Source organism: Lissotriton vulgaris, chromosome 2_1, assembly GCF_964263255.1.
Source record: "Lissotriton vulgaris chromosome 2_1, aLisVul1.2, whole genome shotgun sequence".
In the NCBI taxonomy this organism is placed as follows: Eukaryota; Metazoa; Chordata; class Amphibia; order Caudata; family Salamandridae; genus Lissotriton; species Lissotriton vulgaris.
Genome location: NC_141687.1, coordinates 766,887,125 through 766,902,398, shown reverse-complemented (window position 1 = coordinate 766,902,398; position 15,274 = coordinate 766,887,125). Strand labels below are relative to the sequence as shown.

At 49.7% G+C, this 15,274-nt stretch overlaps 1 protein-coding gene across 7 annotated transcripts in view; it reads right to left on the bottom strand.

The window, feature by feature from the left end:
- Positions 1–15,274, bottom strand: part of UBR3 (ubiquitin protein ligase E3 component n-recognin 3) — a 2,118,328-nt gene that overhangs the window by 696,849 nt on the left and 1,406,205 nt on the right. For all 7 annotated transcript variants that reach the window (XM_086956098.1, XM_086956102.1, XM_086956099.1 and 4 more), the window contains one exon: positions 13,313–13,462. In XM_086956098.1, coding sequence (XP_086812224.1) covers positions 13,313–13,462 — 150 coding nt within the window. The remainder of the gene's footprint in view (positions 1–13,312; positions 13,463–15,274) is intronic.

The following is a 15,274-nucleotide window of genomic DNA, read 5'->3' as shown; positions in this document are numbered from 1 at the left end:
TGGTGGGCCTCAGAGCGACGTAGAGGGTGCAACTTTCACTGGCGGCGCGCTAGGAGCTCTTGGCTGCCGCTAGGGGTCCAGCCAGGGTGCATTCCAAAGTTTAACCCATTCCTATCAAACAGGGTGTTTAGGCCCCAGGGAGAACCCAACTTGCACCTGTTATCATGCCCAAACACACTGGTGCTGTGCAGAACCACAACTGTAGCCCCTTTGAGGTGCCCTTAAACTTGTTTGCAGAGACCCTACCCTTACCATGGAGTGAGAATATATGGAAGAGGAGTCCCTATCGGTACTCCCATTGGACGATGAATTTTGTGATGCAGTGGATGCATCCATTCATCAGGCAGTGGCATCAGCGATTGCAACTTTAGAAAGGCACCTTATTCGAATTGCTTACTCCTTTGCAGGCCCAGTGCCTCCTAGTATGGCATTTTTCACCACCACAAAACCCGTCAACTTGCCGCACGAGGGGGAGAATCATTCACACAAGCGCAAATCTGATGCAGGAGTCAACTTGCGTGCTTTGTAGCGCCTTAAAAGGGCGTTTCTCGTTAGACCTACTGGTCTTGAAGGTGATCAGGGGCGCTTTTGGACCCCAAGCCTGATTTACCCTTTGACCATGTTTTTCCTGTTGGGGGAGATGATGACTCTCAAGCAGACTAACAATGAGGAATGTCCCTCCAGACCATGGTGCCCTTCCCCACCCACCAACCCTTTACCTCCCCAAGAACCCTCTAAGAATCAGTCGGCTATGTTGGACCCGGATGATCTTGTTCACCCTAGGTCAGCAGAATGGTCCCGGTTGCCGAAAGTGGCTAAGTACATGGCGGATCGCTTCCGTAAGTCCCTTGAGAGGGAGGGAAGGACCCAACTACTGGCAAAATGTCAGTGACCTTCATTGGCAGGAAAAGTAGCTCTAACCAAAGATATAGATAGACAGATAGCTACCTTTTTGGCAAAGTATATTCAGGATCCTAAAAAGGGCCTTGACCGATCCTGGAGGTCCAGCCAGGACAAACTTTTCAACATCATCAGCTCACTGGATATCGCGTAGGAGGCAAAGGCATCTAGTAAACTAATATCACCTGAAGTCGTCTCCGGATGGGCACAACGTGCTGCAGTTTTTCTTAGGAACATGAATTGCATGTTATCTACTAAACGTAGGAGATCCCTCCTAAGGTGGACCTCAAATTGGGGGGGGTTTGGCTTCCTCTCAGGTGGGACCCATTGCCCAAGGGGGCATCTTGGTGAACTATTTATAAAGAGTTGGGGAAATTCATCTCAACCTTTACATCCCTCGATAAGGCTCAGACGTCCATCTAAAAGATTTTTCACCCAAAATCTTTTGCCGGGTTTGGTCGAGGAAGGGGGCGATCGACCAGCCGCTTCTACATGGAAGGCCTTCCCAGAGGCCAAGGCTACCGCAAGAACAATTAGCAGGACCAGTCAAGGATGGGAGAGTTCTTCCCCTCCAAGAGGTGCACAGAGGTTGTGGTGCAAAAGGAGCCAACAGAGGCCAGTTATATAACCTCAGATGCATGGGTTCTTCAAACACTGCCGGGGTTTCACGTAGAGTTCTATGGTTCTCCAGTGCCTCAGCTCCGGCATCATACGAGAATATTCTGCAAGGCCCAGTGCCTTCTGATAGACCACGAGGTGTTGGACCTGATGCGCAAACATCCTATAGCTAGATCCATCCTACACCCAAAGGGCTTCCTCAGCAATATGTTCCTTGTGGAAAAATCGGAAGAAGCGCAATGACCAGTGATCAATCTACGCAAGTTCAATTGGGGGTGGGGTAAGGGGGGGAATTTATTGCCACTTCAAGATGGAAGGTATTCATCTGTTGTGGGATCTGCTGTAGCCTCAGGACTGGCGGGTGTGTCTCGATCTCAAAGATGCGTACCTCACGATTCCCATCTTTCCACCTCACCACAGATTCCTGGAGTTCCTTTGCCAAAAGCAGGTTTACCAATTCGCAACTCTTCTTTTCGGGCTTTCTTCCACCCCTTGGTGTTTCACCAAGGTGCTCAAACCAATGATGGAATTTCTTCTCGCTCAAGGTTTCCATCCCATTATTTATATAGACGACCTCCTCCTACTCAATCAGTGTCAGGGTAGACTGTTTGAGAAGTTGTAGACAACAATCCATATGCTGGAAGGTTTGGGTTTTGTTATAAACGTAAAGAAATTCCATCTCAACTCGTCCAGATAGACTAACTCACTAGGCTCTGATATCAATTCCACGTAAAAAAATCTCAGCCGGCTATCCCAGAAGATGGCAAAGATTCAAACAGAATTGAGACGGACAAGGGGCAAACCAACAACATTGTTATGCCAGATAGCCCGGGTGGTATGTCTTTTATCGTCCTCCAATGCAGGCAATCTTTTAGGGCCTGTTGCATTACTGGGCACTTCAGAGGCTCCGGACCTTCCACCTCCTCAGGGGGCTCCAGTATTGCGAACAAGTCCAGCAGAAGGAGGAGGTCTGGGAGGAAATGCATTGGTAGCTAGCCCATATGGACCATTGGGACTGCAGAGCCACTTTCGAATCCGATCCGAACATCGTAATATAATCCAAAGCCAGCAAGTCTTTTTGGGGAGCATGTTGTGGGGACTCCTTCACCAGAAGAAAATGGTTCGCAGAAGAGTAACAACTGCCTGGAACTAATGGCAGGATCCTTTGCTGTACAATGTTGGACAAGGTATAGAGTAAACTGTTGTGTCCTACTAAAAATGGACAACGTCTCAGCAATCTGATATATAAATCACCACGGGGGCCCGAAATCCATAATCCTGACAGTTTTGGCCAAGGAGTTTTGGAAACTTTGCTGGTCATATCGGTCACAGCCGAGTATCTCCAGGGTTTCGGATCAATACTCAAGACATTGGGCGGATTTTAGTCTTTCACAGTTGGATCCAGGGATTTTCAGTCTTTTCAACTCTTGTTGGGGTCCATGAGGAGCAGAGTCTGTACTACCTAGCATACGGCAGGCAATTGTGTAGAGTGGCACAGTGGGTGGAAAATTATTGGATGGAATACTACCCAAAATGACTGCCGGTGGTCAGACTATTTGCAACCATTCCTCCGATCATCTTTTGTGTGACTATTCTTGATTTGCCAACAAAACAGGTGATGGACAGAATGTGGATCAATGTCACACATTCACCCCAGTCCAAAGATCTGGGCCCAAATCCAAATCCATCGTTTTTTTGCACTCCACACCACCCTGGGTTAGACAATGGCGATATGCAAATAAGTTCTGACCCTGTGCCCCATGGGAACAGTCCAGTCCGAACTACAAAAGCCATGTCCTTCCCAGAACGGAATCAAGCATCCGAGGACCGGTTTCGAGGTAACACCTCTCATCAGCCCGGCTAGCTTGACTCCAGTGGTGTGGAGTGCCTGGGACCCACGTCTGAGCATCCCCAGCGCACTTATGGCGGTAATTGCAAACAAAACAGGTGATGGACAGAATGTGGATCAATGTCACACATTCACCCCAGTCCAAGGATCTGGGCCCAAATCCTCGGATGCTTGATTCCGTTCTGGGAAGGACACCCCAACCACCCATGCCAAGAACCTCGGGATCATCACCAAAAGTAAACTCGACATAACCGCCCAAGCCAACACCATCACTGTCCCATTCTTCCTTGAGATGCGGATTAAGATGTTCAAATGGCTCCCAATCAGCACCAGGAAAACTCATCATGCACAACATTGTCGCAAGCAAGCTAGACTATAGGAGCATCTTCTATGCTGGGATCAACAACAAAAAAAGAAAAAGAAAATGACCTAAAGGCTGCAGACCATTTTAAACTCGGCAGCTAGTACCACTCTTAACCTCCCTCGCTGAACTCACATCACACCTCAGCGGAAGGCCCTCCACTTGCTCACCATACAGAAAGGAGCACAATGCAAACTCCTCACCCACACTTTGAAGGAACCACATAGCACTGCCTCCCCATACCTCAACAACCGCATGTGCTGTTAAAAATAAAACGGCATCTACTTTCAGAAAACTTCCAGACACCTGGGCACTAGATGGCCCTGCCACAGGATGCTCATCACTCTATGAGGCTCTGTGGGCTGGAACGAATATCCATCATTTATCCACTTCCACGGGTGGCATCAAGGCTGCCGGCGCCGGGCCCCACTGTAACTGAAGAGCATGGGGAGCCACCCTACGCATATGAAGTGGCTGTGGAAGCGGCGCTGCTGGCTGTGAAAGAACTGCGGCCTAGTACCCTGGACCGGGCGGAGCACATAACACTGCCGGGAACAGACCAGTGGTGGCCGAGAGCAGTGGCCGCCAGTGGAGAGAGGTGCCGACTTCGCTGTCACTGACACTTGGGCGGCACAGTGAGGGGGCAGAGGAACTACCTGCGGCCTACTTGAAGAGGACCAGAGGCTGGAGCGAGTCCCGAGGTCTGGGCTGGCAGGCCGGCCGGCTGTACGCAGCAGAGCTACCTGGTGGATGTCAGCAGAGCGGAGGCGCTCCCATTCATTTTGGAGCATTGAGGGGAATAGAGCTGGGCAGGTGGCCCCACGGGCACAGATTAGGGGCTCTCAGACATTCAAAGACACAGTGGGCGCAATGGGGAGGTTGAGCTAGGCTGGTTTCACAGACTTGCCTGGTCCGATGCTATGCATGCCTGGAGCTGTGGCCCTAGTGTATCATGTGGGGCGCAGGAAACGCTGACAAGAAAAGCAGGGAGCGGGATAGACTGCAGCAGTCCTAAGAGCCACTGACGATTCTTGTGGCAGCGCACAACTCGGTGACATTGCTCCCTGGCACAGGTGAGGTGGTGAGGAGGCCTATTGCATCACGTAGAGAGGAGGTTCTGTGTTCCCCTCTTCGGGACTCTTTCAGGATGGATTCGCCGGTTGCCTCTGACTTGGAATCGCTTCGGGGGGGTGTGAGATTGCGGCCAGAAGATGCACGTCATCTTCAAACAAGATGGGGAAAACAGACACTAGGCAATCAAAGTTGACTTTTGAACAGAGTAAGCTGCCCTGTGGCTCTGTGACATCCACAGAAGAGGAGTCGTCAGAATTTGCAGCGAGTAGAGTATTCTCCCAGGAGCCTGACATAATGGAGATGTTCAGGGATCTCAAGCAGTCCCTCATGGCAATTGATAGTAAAATCGACTCACTGGCAGATAGATTTGTTCACCTAAAAGAAAAGGTGTCCAGCCATGATGAAAGACTGGGTCAGCTCAAACAGCACACCTAGATGATTGAAGACTACGATAATGCAACCAAAGAGAAATTGCTCCACATAGAAAATGTGCTTGGCCAATTGTTGCTTTGCTCCTCAATTAGAGGGACAGAGACACCGTGCTCAGGTTAGCATGGGCCCCTTATGTGGTGCTGGTCTCGATGTATGCGGATGATGTCACGCTATATGTCAATCATCCAGCTAAGAACTGAGATCCTTTTATTAAGGAATTCACCAGGTTCAGAGGATTAGCCAAAACCTCCATCAACAGGGCCAAGTCAGTGATTTTCCCTCTTACGGGAGCCACTGTGCAATTCTGCTCTGACTTTTCTCTCTGGTGGGCGACTGAGCCCAATAAATACTTGGGCATATGGCTGAGCCGGGAAGTGGATGTCCTCTGGAGAACAAACTACGGCTGTCTGATGGAGTGGCTGGAGAGTCAGTTGGGCCACTAAAAGAGACTCTTACTTTCGATGGCGGGACAGATGGCCATTTCTAAAATGGTTATACTGTCCAAATTCCTTTATTTATTCGTCTTCCTCTTCCACTCACAAGCTGCTTTAGGCACAGACTTCTGTTGAGTCTGGTATTTCTGGCATGAGATTGAAAATAGGCCAGAATTGCTTGGGGGATTCTTACTCTCCCCTTTGAACAGGGCGGACTGGGTGCACCAGACTTAGACCTCTATTATAGCTGTCTGCAGGCATAATGTGCGTTTTACTGGCTATACCCTACACAATTCATGGCCCACACGGCGCCTGATTATGACCATGCAGCGCCTAAAGCACAAGTTACTACTTGTGTAACGATATATCTGTAAGAAACATTAGTTAGTGATAGATTACTTACCTTAGAATATCCCCAGGCGTCAGCCTGGATCAGGAAAGTTTTGCTTAGCAGTACCCCTGCGCGTCAGTAGGTGGAGTCCTGCGGCAAGATGACGTCACGGAGACTACTTAGGCGCCACCCATGCGCGCTGGCGTCAGTTCTGTACATGACTTTCTGCGCCAGGAACTTAGAGCCATGCAAGATACTGACCACCGGATCATTAAAAACTAGGGCCCTGAAAGGGATGACCTTAACCCTAGTAATCGATTCGCAGAACGGGGAGGATGGGAGGGGCGGTAAGGAATCTATCACTAACTAATGTCTCCTACAGATATACCGTTACACAAGTAGTAACTTGTGCATCTGAAAGAGACATGTTAGTGATAGATTCCTTACCTTAGAATAGATACCCCAGCAATACCAACCCCAGTGGTGAGTCTGCGAACAGGATTACACCAGAAAGTCACGGAGAACAGAAAGGCCAAAGTAGCCGTCTCTCCGGACATGACTGTCAAGGCAGTAATGCTTGGTAAACATGTGCAGCGAGGCCCACGTAGCTGCCTGACAAATGTCAAAGAAGTAGTGGCTGCCGTTGCCCTGGTGGAATAGGCACGCAGCCCCACAGGAGGCTCCGTCTTAGCCAACGAGTAACAGGCTTTGATGCAGAGAACGACCCACCAAGAGATGGTCTGTTTGTGTGCGGCCCAACCTTTTTTGGCACCCACATAGCCAAGAAAGAGCTGGTCATCCACCCAGAACTGCTGCGTGCATTTCAGATAAAATGAGAGCACACGTTTGGGGTCCAGACGATAGAGCCTCTCCTCCTCTTTCGATGGCTGCGGAGGTTAGAAAGAAGGTGGGCAAAGTGATGGTCTGCCCAAGGTGCAAGGGTGTAACAACCTTTGGCAAGAAGGAAGGACGGGTCCTTAGAACCACCTTGTCCGGATGTACAGAAAGGAAAGGAGGCTCAGAAGAAAGGGCCTGGAGCTCACTCACTCTTCTGACAGAGGTGAAAGCTACCAGGAAAGCCATCTTTAGAGTAAGAAGATGCAAAGGACAGTTAAGAAGAGGCTCAACGGGAGCGCACATCAGATATGTCAAGACAAGCAGCAGTAAAGCGCAGATGGCAGTTAGCTAACCCTTGATAGTGCCCAGAGTAGAGCCCTGCTGGGACAAGGAAAGAAGGAACAGAAGAACGCTGGAAAGAGGGGCAGAAAGGGGATCCACAGACTGATCGGTGCACCATTCCACAAAATTGTTCCACCTGCAGGCGTACACCGTCGTCGTGGAGGGACGTCTGGCTGCCAGAAGGACATCACAGACTTCAGGAGAAAGATCGAAAGCTGTCAACTATCACCACTCAATCTCCACGCATGGAGGTGGAGGCTGGACAGGTTCGGGTGGAAGATCGTCCCCTGCTGCTGCGACAGAAGATCCTCTCCAAGAGGCAGTCGGATTGGGGAATCGATCGCCATATTGAGTAGCTCGGGATACCAGTATCTTTGTGCCCAATCCGGAGCCACAGGAATGATTTGGGCCCGGTCGCACCTGATCTTCAGCACTCTGGGCAGAAGTGGTTTAGGCGGAAAGGCATACAACAGACCGCAGCTCCACTCGCGATGAAAAGCGTAGCCGACTGAGTGCCGCCTTGGAAATTTCAACGCGCAGAATTGATGACATTGCGCATTCTCTTCGGTGGCGAATAGCTCTAACCAAGGCTCTCCCCACTGTAGAAAGAGACCTTGCACCACGTCCGTGTTCAGACGCCATTCGTGATCCATCAAGCACCGGCGGCTGAGTTCGTCCGCCCTGGTATTCAGAGAACCTGCCAGGTGTTGAATCACCAAGGTAATGCCCTGATGTTCCAGCCATGTCAAGAGGCGTAGAGCCTCCTGACAAAGGGTGCAGGACCGTACCCCGCCCTGCTTGTTGCAATACCACATGGCGGTGGTTTTGTCTGTGAACACCTGCACTACACTTCCCCGAACAGAGGGAAGGAATGACTTCAGTGCTAGTCGAATCGCCCGAAGCTCCAAAAGATTGATGTGGAGCCGGGAAAACGCCGGAGACCAGAGGCCTCTGATCTCCGCCTCTCCCAAGTGGCGTCCCCATCCCAGGAGGGACGCATCCGTCACCACTGTGTGCTCCGGTTGGGGAAGGGAGAGGGATCTGCCATTGACCCAAATCGCAATTCATGAGCCACCAATGCAAGTGTCGTGCAGTGCCCACCGACAACTGAACGTGATTGGACAGGTTGCCCTAATGCTGTGCCCACTGAAACTTCAGGTCCCACTGCAGAGCATGCATATGCCACCTGGCATGGTGCACTAGCAGGATGCAGGATGCCTTGAGGCCCAGGAGCCGGAGGGTCATCCGGACTGAAACCCGGGATAGAGGCCGAAAGATCGGAATTATAGCCTGAGTATCCCAGACTCGCTGCTCAGGAGGATAAACCCGAAATTGTGTTGAATTCAGAACCGCTCCAATGAAGGGGAGCTTCTGAGAGGGACTTAGGTGCAACTTTGGCATGTTGATGGAGTACTCCAGCAAATGCAGGAGGTCGGCCATAGTCTGAAGGTGGGTAAGGCCTGCCTGAGGCGAGCGCGCCTTTAACAACCAGTCGTCGAGGTAGGGGGAAGACGGACGCCCCTGACCTGCGCAGATGAGCCGAGGAGCACTGGTAAGGTCGAAGGGGAGCACGGCAAACTGAAAATGCTCCTGGCCTACCGTGAACTGCAGGTCCAACGCTACCATCCCGTCTCAAGGGTCGAGGGCAGCAAAGACCTGAGCCAGAGTCAGCATCTTAAACTTCTCCTTCTGGAGGAAGCCATTGACGTTCCGCAGGTCCAAGATAGGGCGTAGGCCCCCTTTGCCCTTCTTGGGAACCAGAAAGTAGTGGGAGTAACAACCACAACCTACTTCTGGCCCAGGACTGCGCATGATGGCGACACACGGTGGCACTGCGGTGGCATGGCTGGAGGGGTCGCCTCGAAGGGGAGGGAGTAGCCCCTTCGGACGATTTGCAGCACCCACCTGTCCGATGTGATGGTGCGCCCTGCCCCCCACTGGCGTCAAATGGGCCTGAAAGCTCGGACTAGGAACCCTTGGAGGCGGATGCTGCGGGGTGGATGTGGACTGGCCTCGCCGTTGTCCCCTGTTACCGCCACGACGGTTACCACGTCCACCGCCGCGCTGGATGTTAGTCTGCAGCCCGTGGCTGGCAGAACGTGTGGGGGCGCCCCTTCCTTGGCCGCGAAAGGAAGAAGACTGCTGACGCGGGCCGACAGGCCCAAGGACGTGGCCGTAGTCCGGGAGTCCTTGAAGCGGTCAAGCGCACTATCTGCCTTGCCACCAAAGAGGTGGCTGCCATCGAAGAGCATGTCCATGAGGGTGTTCTGGACATCGGCCAGGAAGTTGGTGGACCTCAGCCAGGCGTGGCGGCGAACCGCCACAGACGTGGAAATCGCCCTTCCTAGTGAGTCCGTGGTATCCAGTCCACATCGTATGGAGTACCGCGCTGCGTCTCGTCCCTCTGGGAGGGCTTGAGCGAGCTTCACCCGGGCCCCCTCCGGGCACTTCGGCAGGACGTCCGCAACCGTATCCCTCAGGAAGTGGGTGTAACGGCCCAAAAGGCACGCGGTGTTGACTGACCGCAACCCCAAACTGAGGGAGGAGAACATTTTCTTGCCGAATTGTTCATACCTTTTGGATTCCCGATCTCGAGGTGCAGTCGGGAATGCGAATTGGGAAGTAGAGGCCTGGATAACCAGGCTCTCGGGGACGGGGTGGGTGGACAGGAAACTAGGGTCGCCCGGAGCAGGGCGGTGGCGCCTAGCGACGTTCCTATCTACAGGGGGACCTGCAGCGGGCCTGGACCAGGTGCCCAACAGGACGTCCGTGAGAGCCTCATTAAATGGCAGTAGAGGCTCCAGAGAGCATACCTGCGGCTAAAGGACCTCTGTGAGGATGTTAGAGCTCACCGTTGCGACGGGGAGCTCAAGAGCCAAGGCCTTGGCCGCCCTTGTCAGCACCACACTATAAGCAGCCCCCCTCCTCCGTAGCCACAGTAGGAGGGGAGACAAAACCAGCGTCTGGGAGGTGTCCAGGCCACTGGCTTCCCCTAGCTCCTCTGTCCAGTCCTGATATGACTGACACTCCCGTGCCAGAGGGTCCTCAGACCCCTCCCAGTCTCCCCCGTCCCCCATCTCCTGGAATGCAGGGGTAAAGGATGGGGCCTGATCCTAGAAGAATTGCTCTTCCGCCGGCGTCGAATGCGGCGTCGAGTGACGCCGGTCCGACGCCGGATCCGGACCGAGGGAGGGACCAGGGACCGTGTCGTGCGGGGACGGCGCCGATCGAGACACTAGGGGTCGACGCCGGAGTCGTAAGGTCGACCAGCGGCGACCCGGATCAGGAACCGGATCGAGTGGGGCCCTACGGTGCTGGGACCGAAGACGCCGGGGCGGAAGCACCCGGCCCACTTTGGTTCCCAGTCGGGACCACGGGGCCCGAAGGTGCCACGGAACCCGACGGAGGAGCGAGCGACCTCATGGCCATGAAGAATTCATTGATCTCCTCTGGTGTCGCGTTCTGCCCAGGGACCAGCGGGTATGGAGCAGGCTGCGACGTCTGCGGCTCGGACGGAGCTGCGAGGGCAGTGTCGCCCGAACCCCCGGCCACGTCGCGCGAGCGTCGGGGGAAGTCAGAAGAGCGATGTCGCCTCTTCGACTTCTTGTGCCTCTGACCTGAGGACTTGGAGCCCGACGAGTGGTGTTGACTCGCCGAGCTGTGATGACTCCGGCCCTGCGACCGGTCCCTCAACATCCTTCCGGACCGGGACCTCGAGCGGTGCGGGCCGACTGCCGGATCTCGAGGCGCTTACGGGACAGCTCCCGCCTGGCTTTCGACGTCAAGGCCCGGCAGTCGGGGCACGACTTGTCATCGTGGTCGGCCCCTAAGCAATACAGGCACTGGCAAAGGGAGTCGGTAACCGACATCAGCCGGCTGCAGTCGGCACAGGGCTTGAACCCGGGCATCCCTACCGGCACCAATGGAGTCGTTCGACTCGAAAAACAGATCAAAAGGATCGAAAAAGTTTAGTCAAAAAATTACTAAAGGGTACCACTTTCTCCGGACCTGTGCTTGCTGGCGTGGAAAAAAGAAGAACTGATGTCAGTGCACGAGGGCGGCGTCTAAGTACTCCGGCGATGTCATCCCGGCGCCAACGACGCCGACGACGGACGCAGAGCAGGGGTACTGCTACGCAAATCTTTCCGGATCCAGACTGACGCCTGGGGATATTCTACCTTTTTCTTTCAGATCTGTGCCCCGCCACCCTCACCGTTCCCCACTCCCCCAGCCCCATTTCTTTTTCACTCTCAGTTCTGAAACATGTTGATATGTGGAACTGTTCACTATGAATATGCTGTGATGGGTCTGGAATCTTGTTAACTGGTGCCCATATGCTGTAAAATGTCATAGTTATTTGCTGCATGGATCATATTGACTTGCTCCTGGCTTAATATTATTGTTACTTTCTACCGATTCATATTTTCAATAGACAGAAGGCCTTCCAGGCACCTCTGCTCATTTAACTCCTACTTGCACACATCCCACATATACATGAAACCAGATCAGGCTGTTGAGCCTTCCCTTACATCACTCCTACAGTGTGGAATGGCCTGCCGCTACACATCAGAACCTCCTCCTGATGTCTTGAATTCTGCAAGAAGCTGAAAACCTGGCTTTTTGAATTTTTCCACTAGGCCCTAAGTTTGGCTGGAGTCACACCTGCTCACCGCCAGGATACCCTCCCAGGTGATAATGCGCTCCACTAATCTGTATAGCGTAACATAACAAGTCCACCAACAACCTCGAAGGTTAAGGATAGTCCTTTCATTATCATGATTTCAAGGAAGGCACAGATGAGAAACTCAATACCTATTGGATTTTGTCCATTTGTTATAACATGCAGGACAAAATCGAAATTAACGTATTTTTCAATTCAGCAACCATAAAGGAGTCATTTCTGTATCACCTGGATGCCTAGTACTGCAAAAGCAGCTCTAATCTACCTTCAACGCTCTGGTTAAATAAACTTGAGAAGTCAAATGTTTTACAGATGTAAATGTTTCTAAATGCTCTAAACCTTGATAAAGGAACTTCTTTGGGAGCTTAAATGCAGATAAAATATTCTCCTAGAAGCAGACAATGCTGTTGAGTAGAAAATTATGGATTACAAACCAGTTTTTCTAGATCCCAAGCTGTGAAATGAAATGGGAAACTATCTTCTCCTACAAGTTTTAAAATGGCCAAAGAGCATCTCCCTGAAAAGCCATGAAGACAAATATTTAAAAATATTAATGTCTTTCAAAAATCAGCATGTCCATGCTTATTATCTATAATGTCCCTTTAAAGTGTTTTTGATTGTCATTACAGAAGATAACAGAGATGAAGTTTACTGGCCAGTAACACATATTGCAGATAAGTAATGAAGTCTCGATAACAACTCAACATCGCGAAATGCACTGTTCACAAGTTAGCCAAGGGTGTAATCAAGTTACTGTAATGTGGTGATCCTCCTTCAAAAATTCACAAACGCAAATAATAATTGAAGAAGCTGTTTGCCGAAAAATATATTAATATAATGTCTCATACTTGGCAAGTAACCAGATTCAAAATACTCAGTGACTGTTAGAACTCTTGTATGAGTCTTAAGCACTATTAATTATGCTGGCCTTATCCTTCTCCATCATTTTTGACTCACTGTGTACTATTACAACATGAACAGATCGTATGCAAACCAGATTTGGTCTGTACAAACAAACTGTACAGCAAATCACCTTAGAGTTTCATGACCAAATGTTTTAACATGGTCACAAAACAGAAACATATACAGTTGTGTTACTTAATCCCATTTATGAAACCTGACCAGTTTGAACGTTACCCTGTGAGTAGTTACGGTTGATTGTGAACTTTGAACTCTGCAGTGACAATCACAGAAACCATCTAGCTAAGACAGCACTAGCTATGTGACTTCAAAGTGAAGTACTAGATTTAGTTCTGGTGAGGAACAAATATGGGCATTCAGTACTGGCTAGCTAGCAAAATCAACACTGCAGCGTAGAAAATACATAGGGATGCATTGTAAGAATATTGTACATATAGTGTGACAAGGGTAATCAAATTAATCATGAACTTCTTTAATCAATTATTTGGTTCAAATAAATACAGAATTATTAATTCCCAATCAATAACTTTACCTGAAGAAGCTTGTAATAATACAACCAGCCCAGTTGGTCGATCTTCAGTTGAGTGACCACTCTGTCCACAAATAACACAATCATAGACGACCTCAGAAACCTGCTGCTCTGATGTCACAATGTCCATTGCCACCTCACTGTCAGGTGATTCTAAATTGGAAAGACAATGAATTATATTTACTTCATTCAGCAAAATTAAAAACAGAAGAAGATGTTGACAGACAATTTCAAAGACACATTTTTCAACACTGTATTTGGAATAATATTGCCCAGAATGCAAGGCGGTGATTGAGCAAAGGTTTTACTCATAGCCAGAAATGTAAACCAAGAAATCCAAAACAAATTGCTTTATGTAGCCAAACTACAGGGTCAGCTGTTTCTTCATATTAACACACAAACAGCTTAATCACCTTTAGTGAAAATTAGAAAAATTAGCACTTGAACTGAAGTAATCCCAGAATACATATTAAATAAAGACGCAACACAAATATCTGCATCTTGAAAGCATGAAATCATATACCTCTCACTAACAGAAAAAATATTTGGTATAGTAGGCATTGTAGCCGATAGTATGTGTTTAATTCTATATACAGTAAACAAAAAAGGTAACACTTGAATATGTTCTTTCTTCTTGGATAGAGTTTACTTCCCTTCTCTTCATTAATTTTATTCTCATTAATGTTTGCAAATTTATACAGTGTGAAAAATATCCAAAAATGTATCTCAGAACTTCACATAGAACGAGCTACTATTGTATATAAGCAGCTTAACAAACACCTGGGTTACAAATTAAAACAACAATTTAGATAGTTAAATCAGTTCAAGACAAGCGTTACACATATGAAAATATTCCTACAGAACACTATAGACTATGTCATGTAATATACGTGATGACAAAAAGGCCAAAAAAACATGTACTAAAAAGAAAAGACAATGAAGACTCAATTCTTACTCCCAACATAGCGCGAATATCATACAAAGCTTAAGAGAGGGTAGCAGTGTATTTGCAGTCCACTTGATGTCATGGAGGGAACGGCCCCTCATGATGGACTCGAAGTGGTACCCGATGGTAATGGGAAGGGAAAACATGAAATTGACACTCACCACCACCATGCACAATTCAAACCACTAGTATAGTTCTGGTGACCCTTCTCTGGATCACAATGCAGTGTCAAATTCAAACTACTTCAAGATACGTACTTCAAGAATCCTCTCCAGCTGACATAGACAAGCAGGAAAGTTGTCTGCTCGGGAGATTAAGGGAATTCGGCGTTACGAGACGCAGTACACAAAATGGCAGTAACGTGTTATATTGGTGAGGTGCTAAAAGAGAAAGGATGTCATCTCTAACACAGAAGTAAGAACAAACACATCTCCAAGCACATGCAATGTTATATACAAACAGAATTATGAGTCATTCCATTATTCTTATGTTCTTCAATCTTTTCACTAGAACGACGCACAAGCCAAGACTTCGGCTGAGGATTTGCCGACCCATGGCATGGAGAGCACAGACCCACATCTGGGCATACCCCTACCAACTCGGGGTGACAAATGCAAAAGAACAATTGATGGACATATGGCTGGGTGCAAACTGGAATGACGTGGTGAGCAAAATAACAATGAATTAAAATTAGATCTTTGTGACTGGGGGCTTGAATGTTTGCATTGTTCAGCATTCCGTCCATCAGTTGTTCCTTTGGCTTTTGTCGCCCTAAGTAGGAAGGGTATGCCCAGACGTGGGTCACAGGCTCACTGCACCACTGGATTCAAGCCTGTCTGGCTGATATGGGGTGCCCCAAAACCAGCCCCAGGATGCTTGTTTACAGTCAGGGAGGACCTGGCTTGGCAGTTCGGGCTGGACTGTTCCTGTGAGGAGCAGGGTCAAGCCTGATTGGCATATTGCGGGGTGTAAACTGGGGTGGCTTGGTGAGCAAAAGAACTGTGGATTAAACCTAGGTC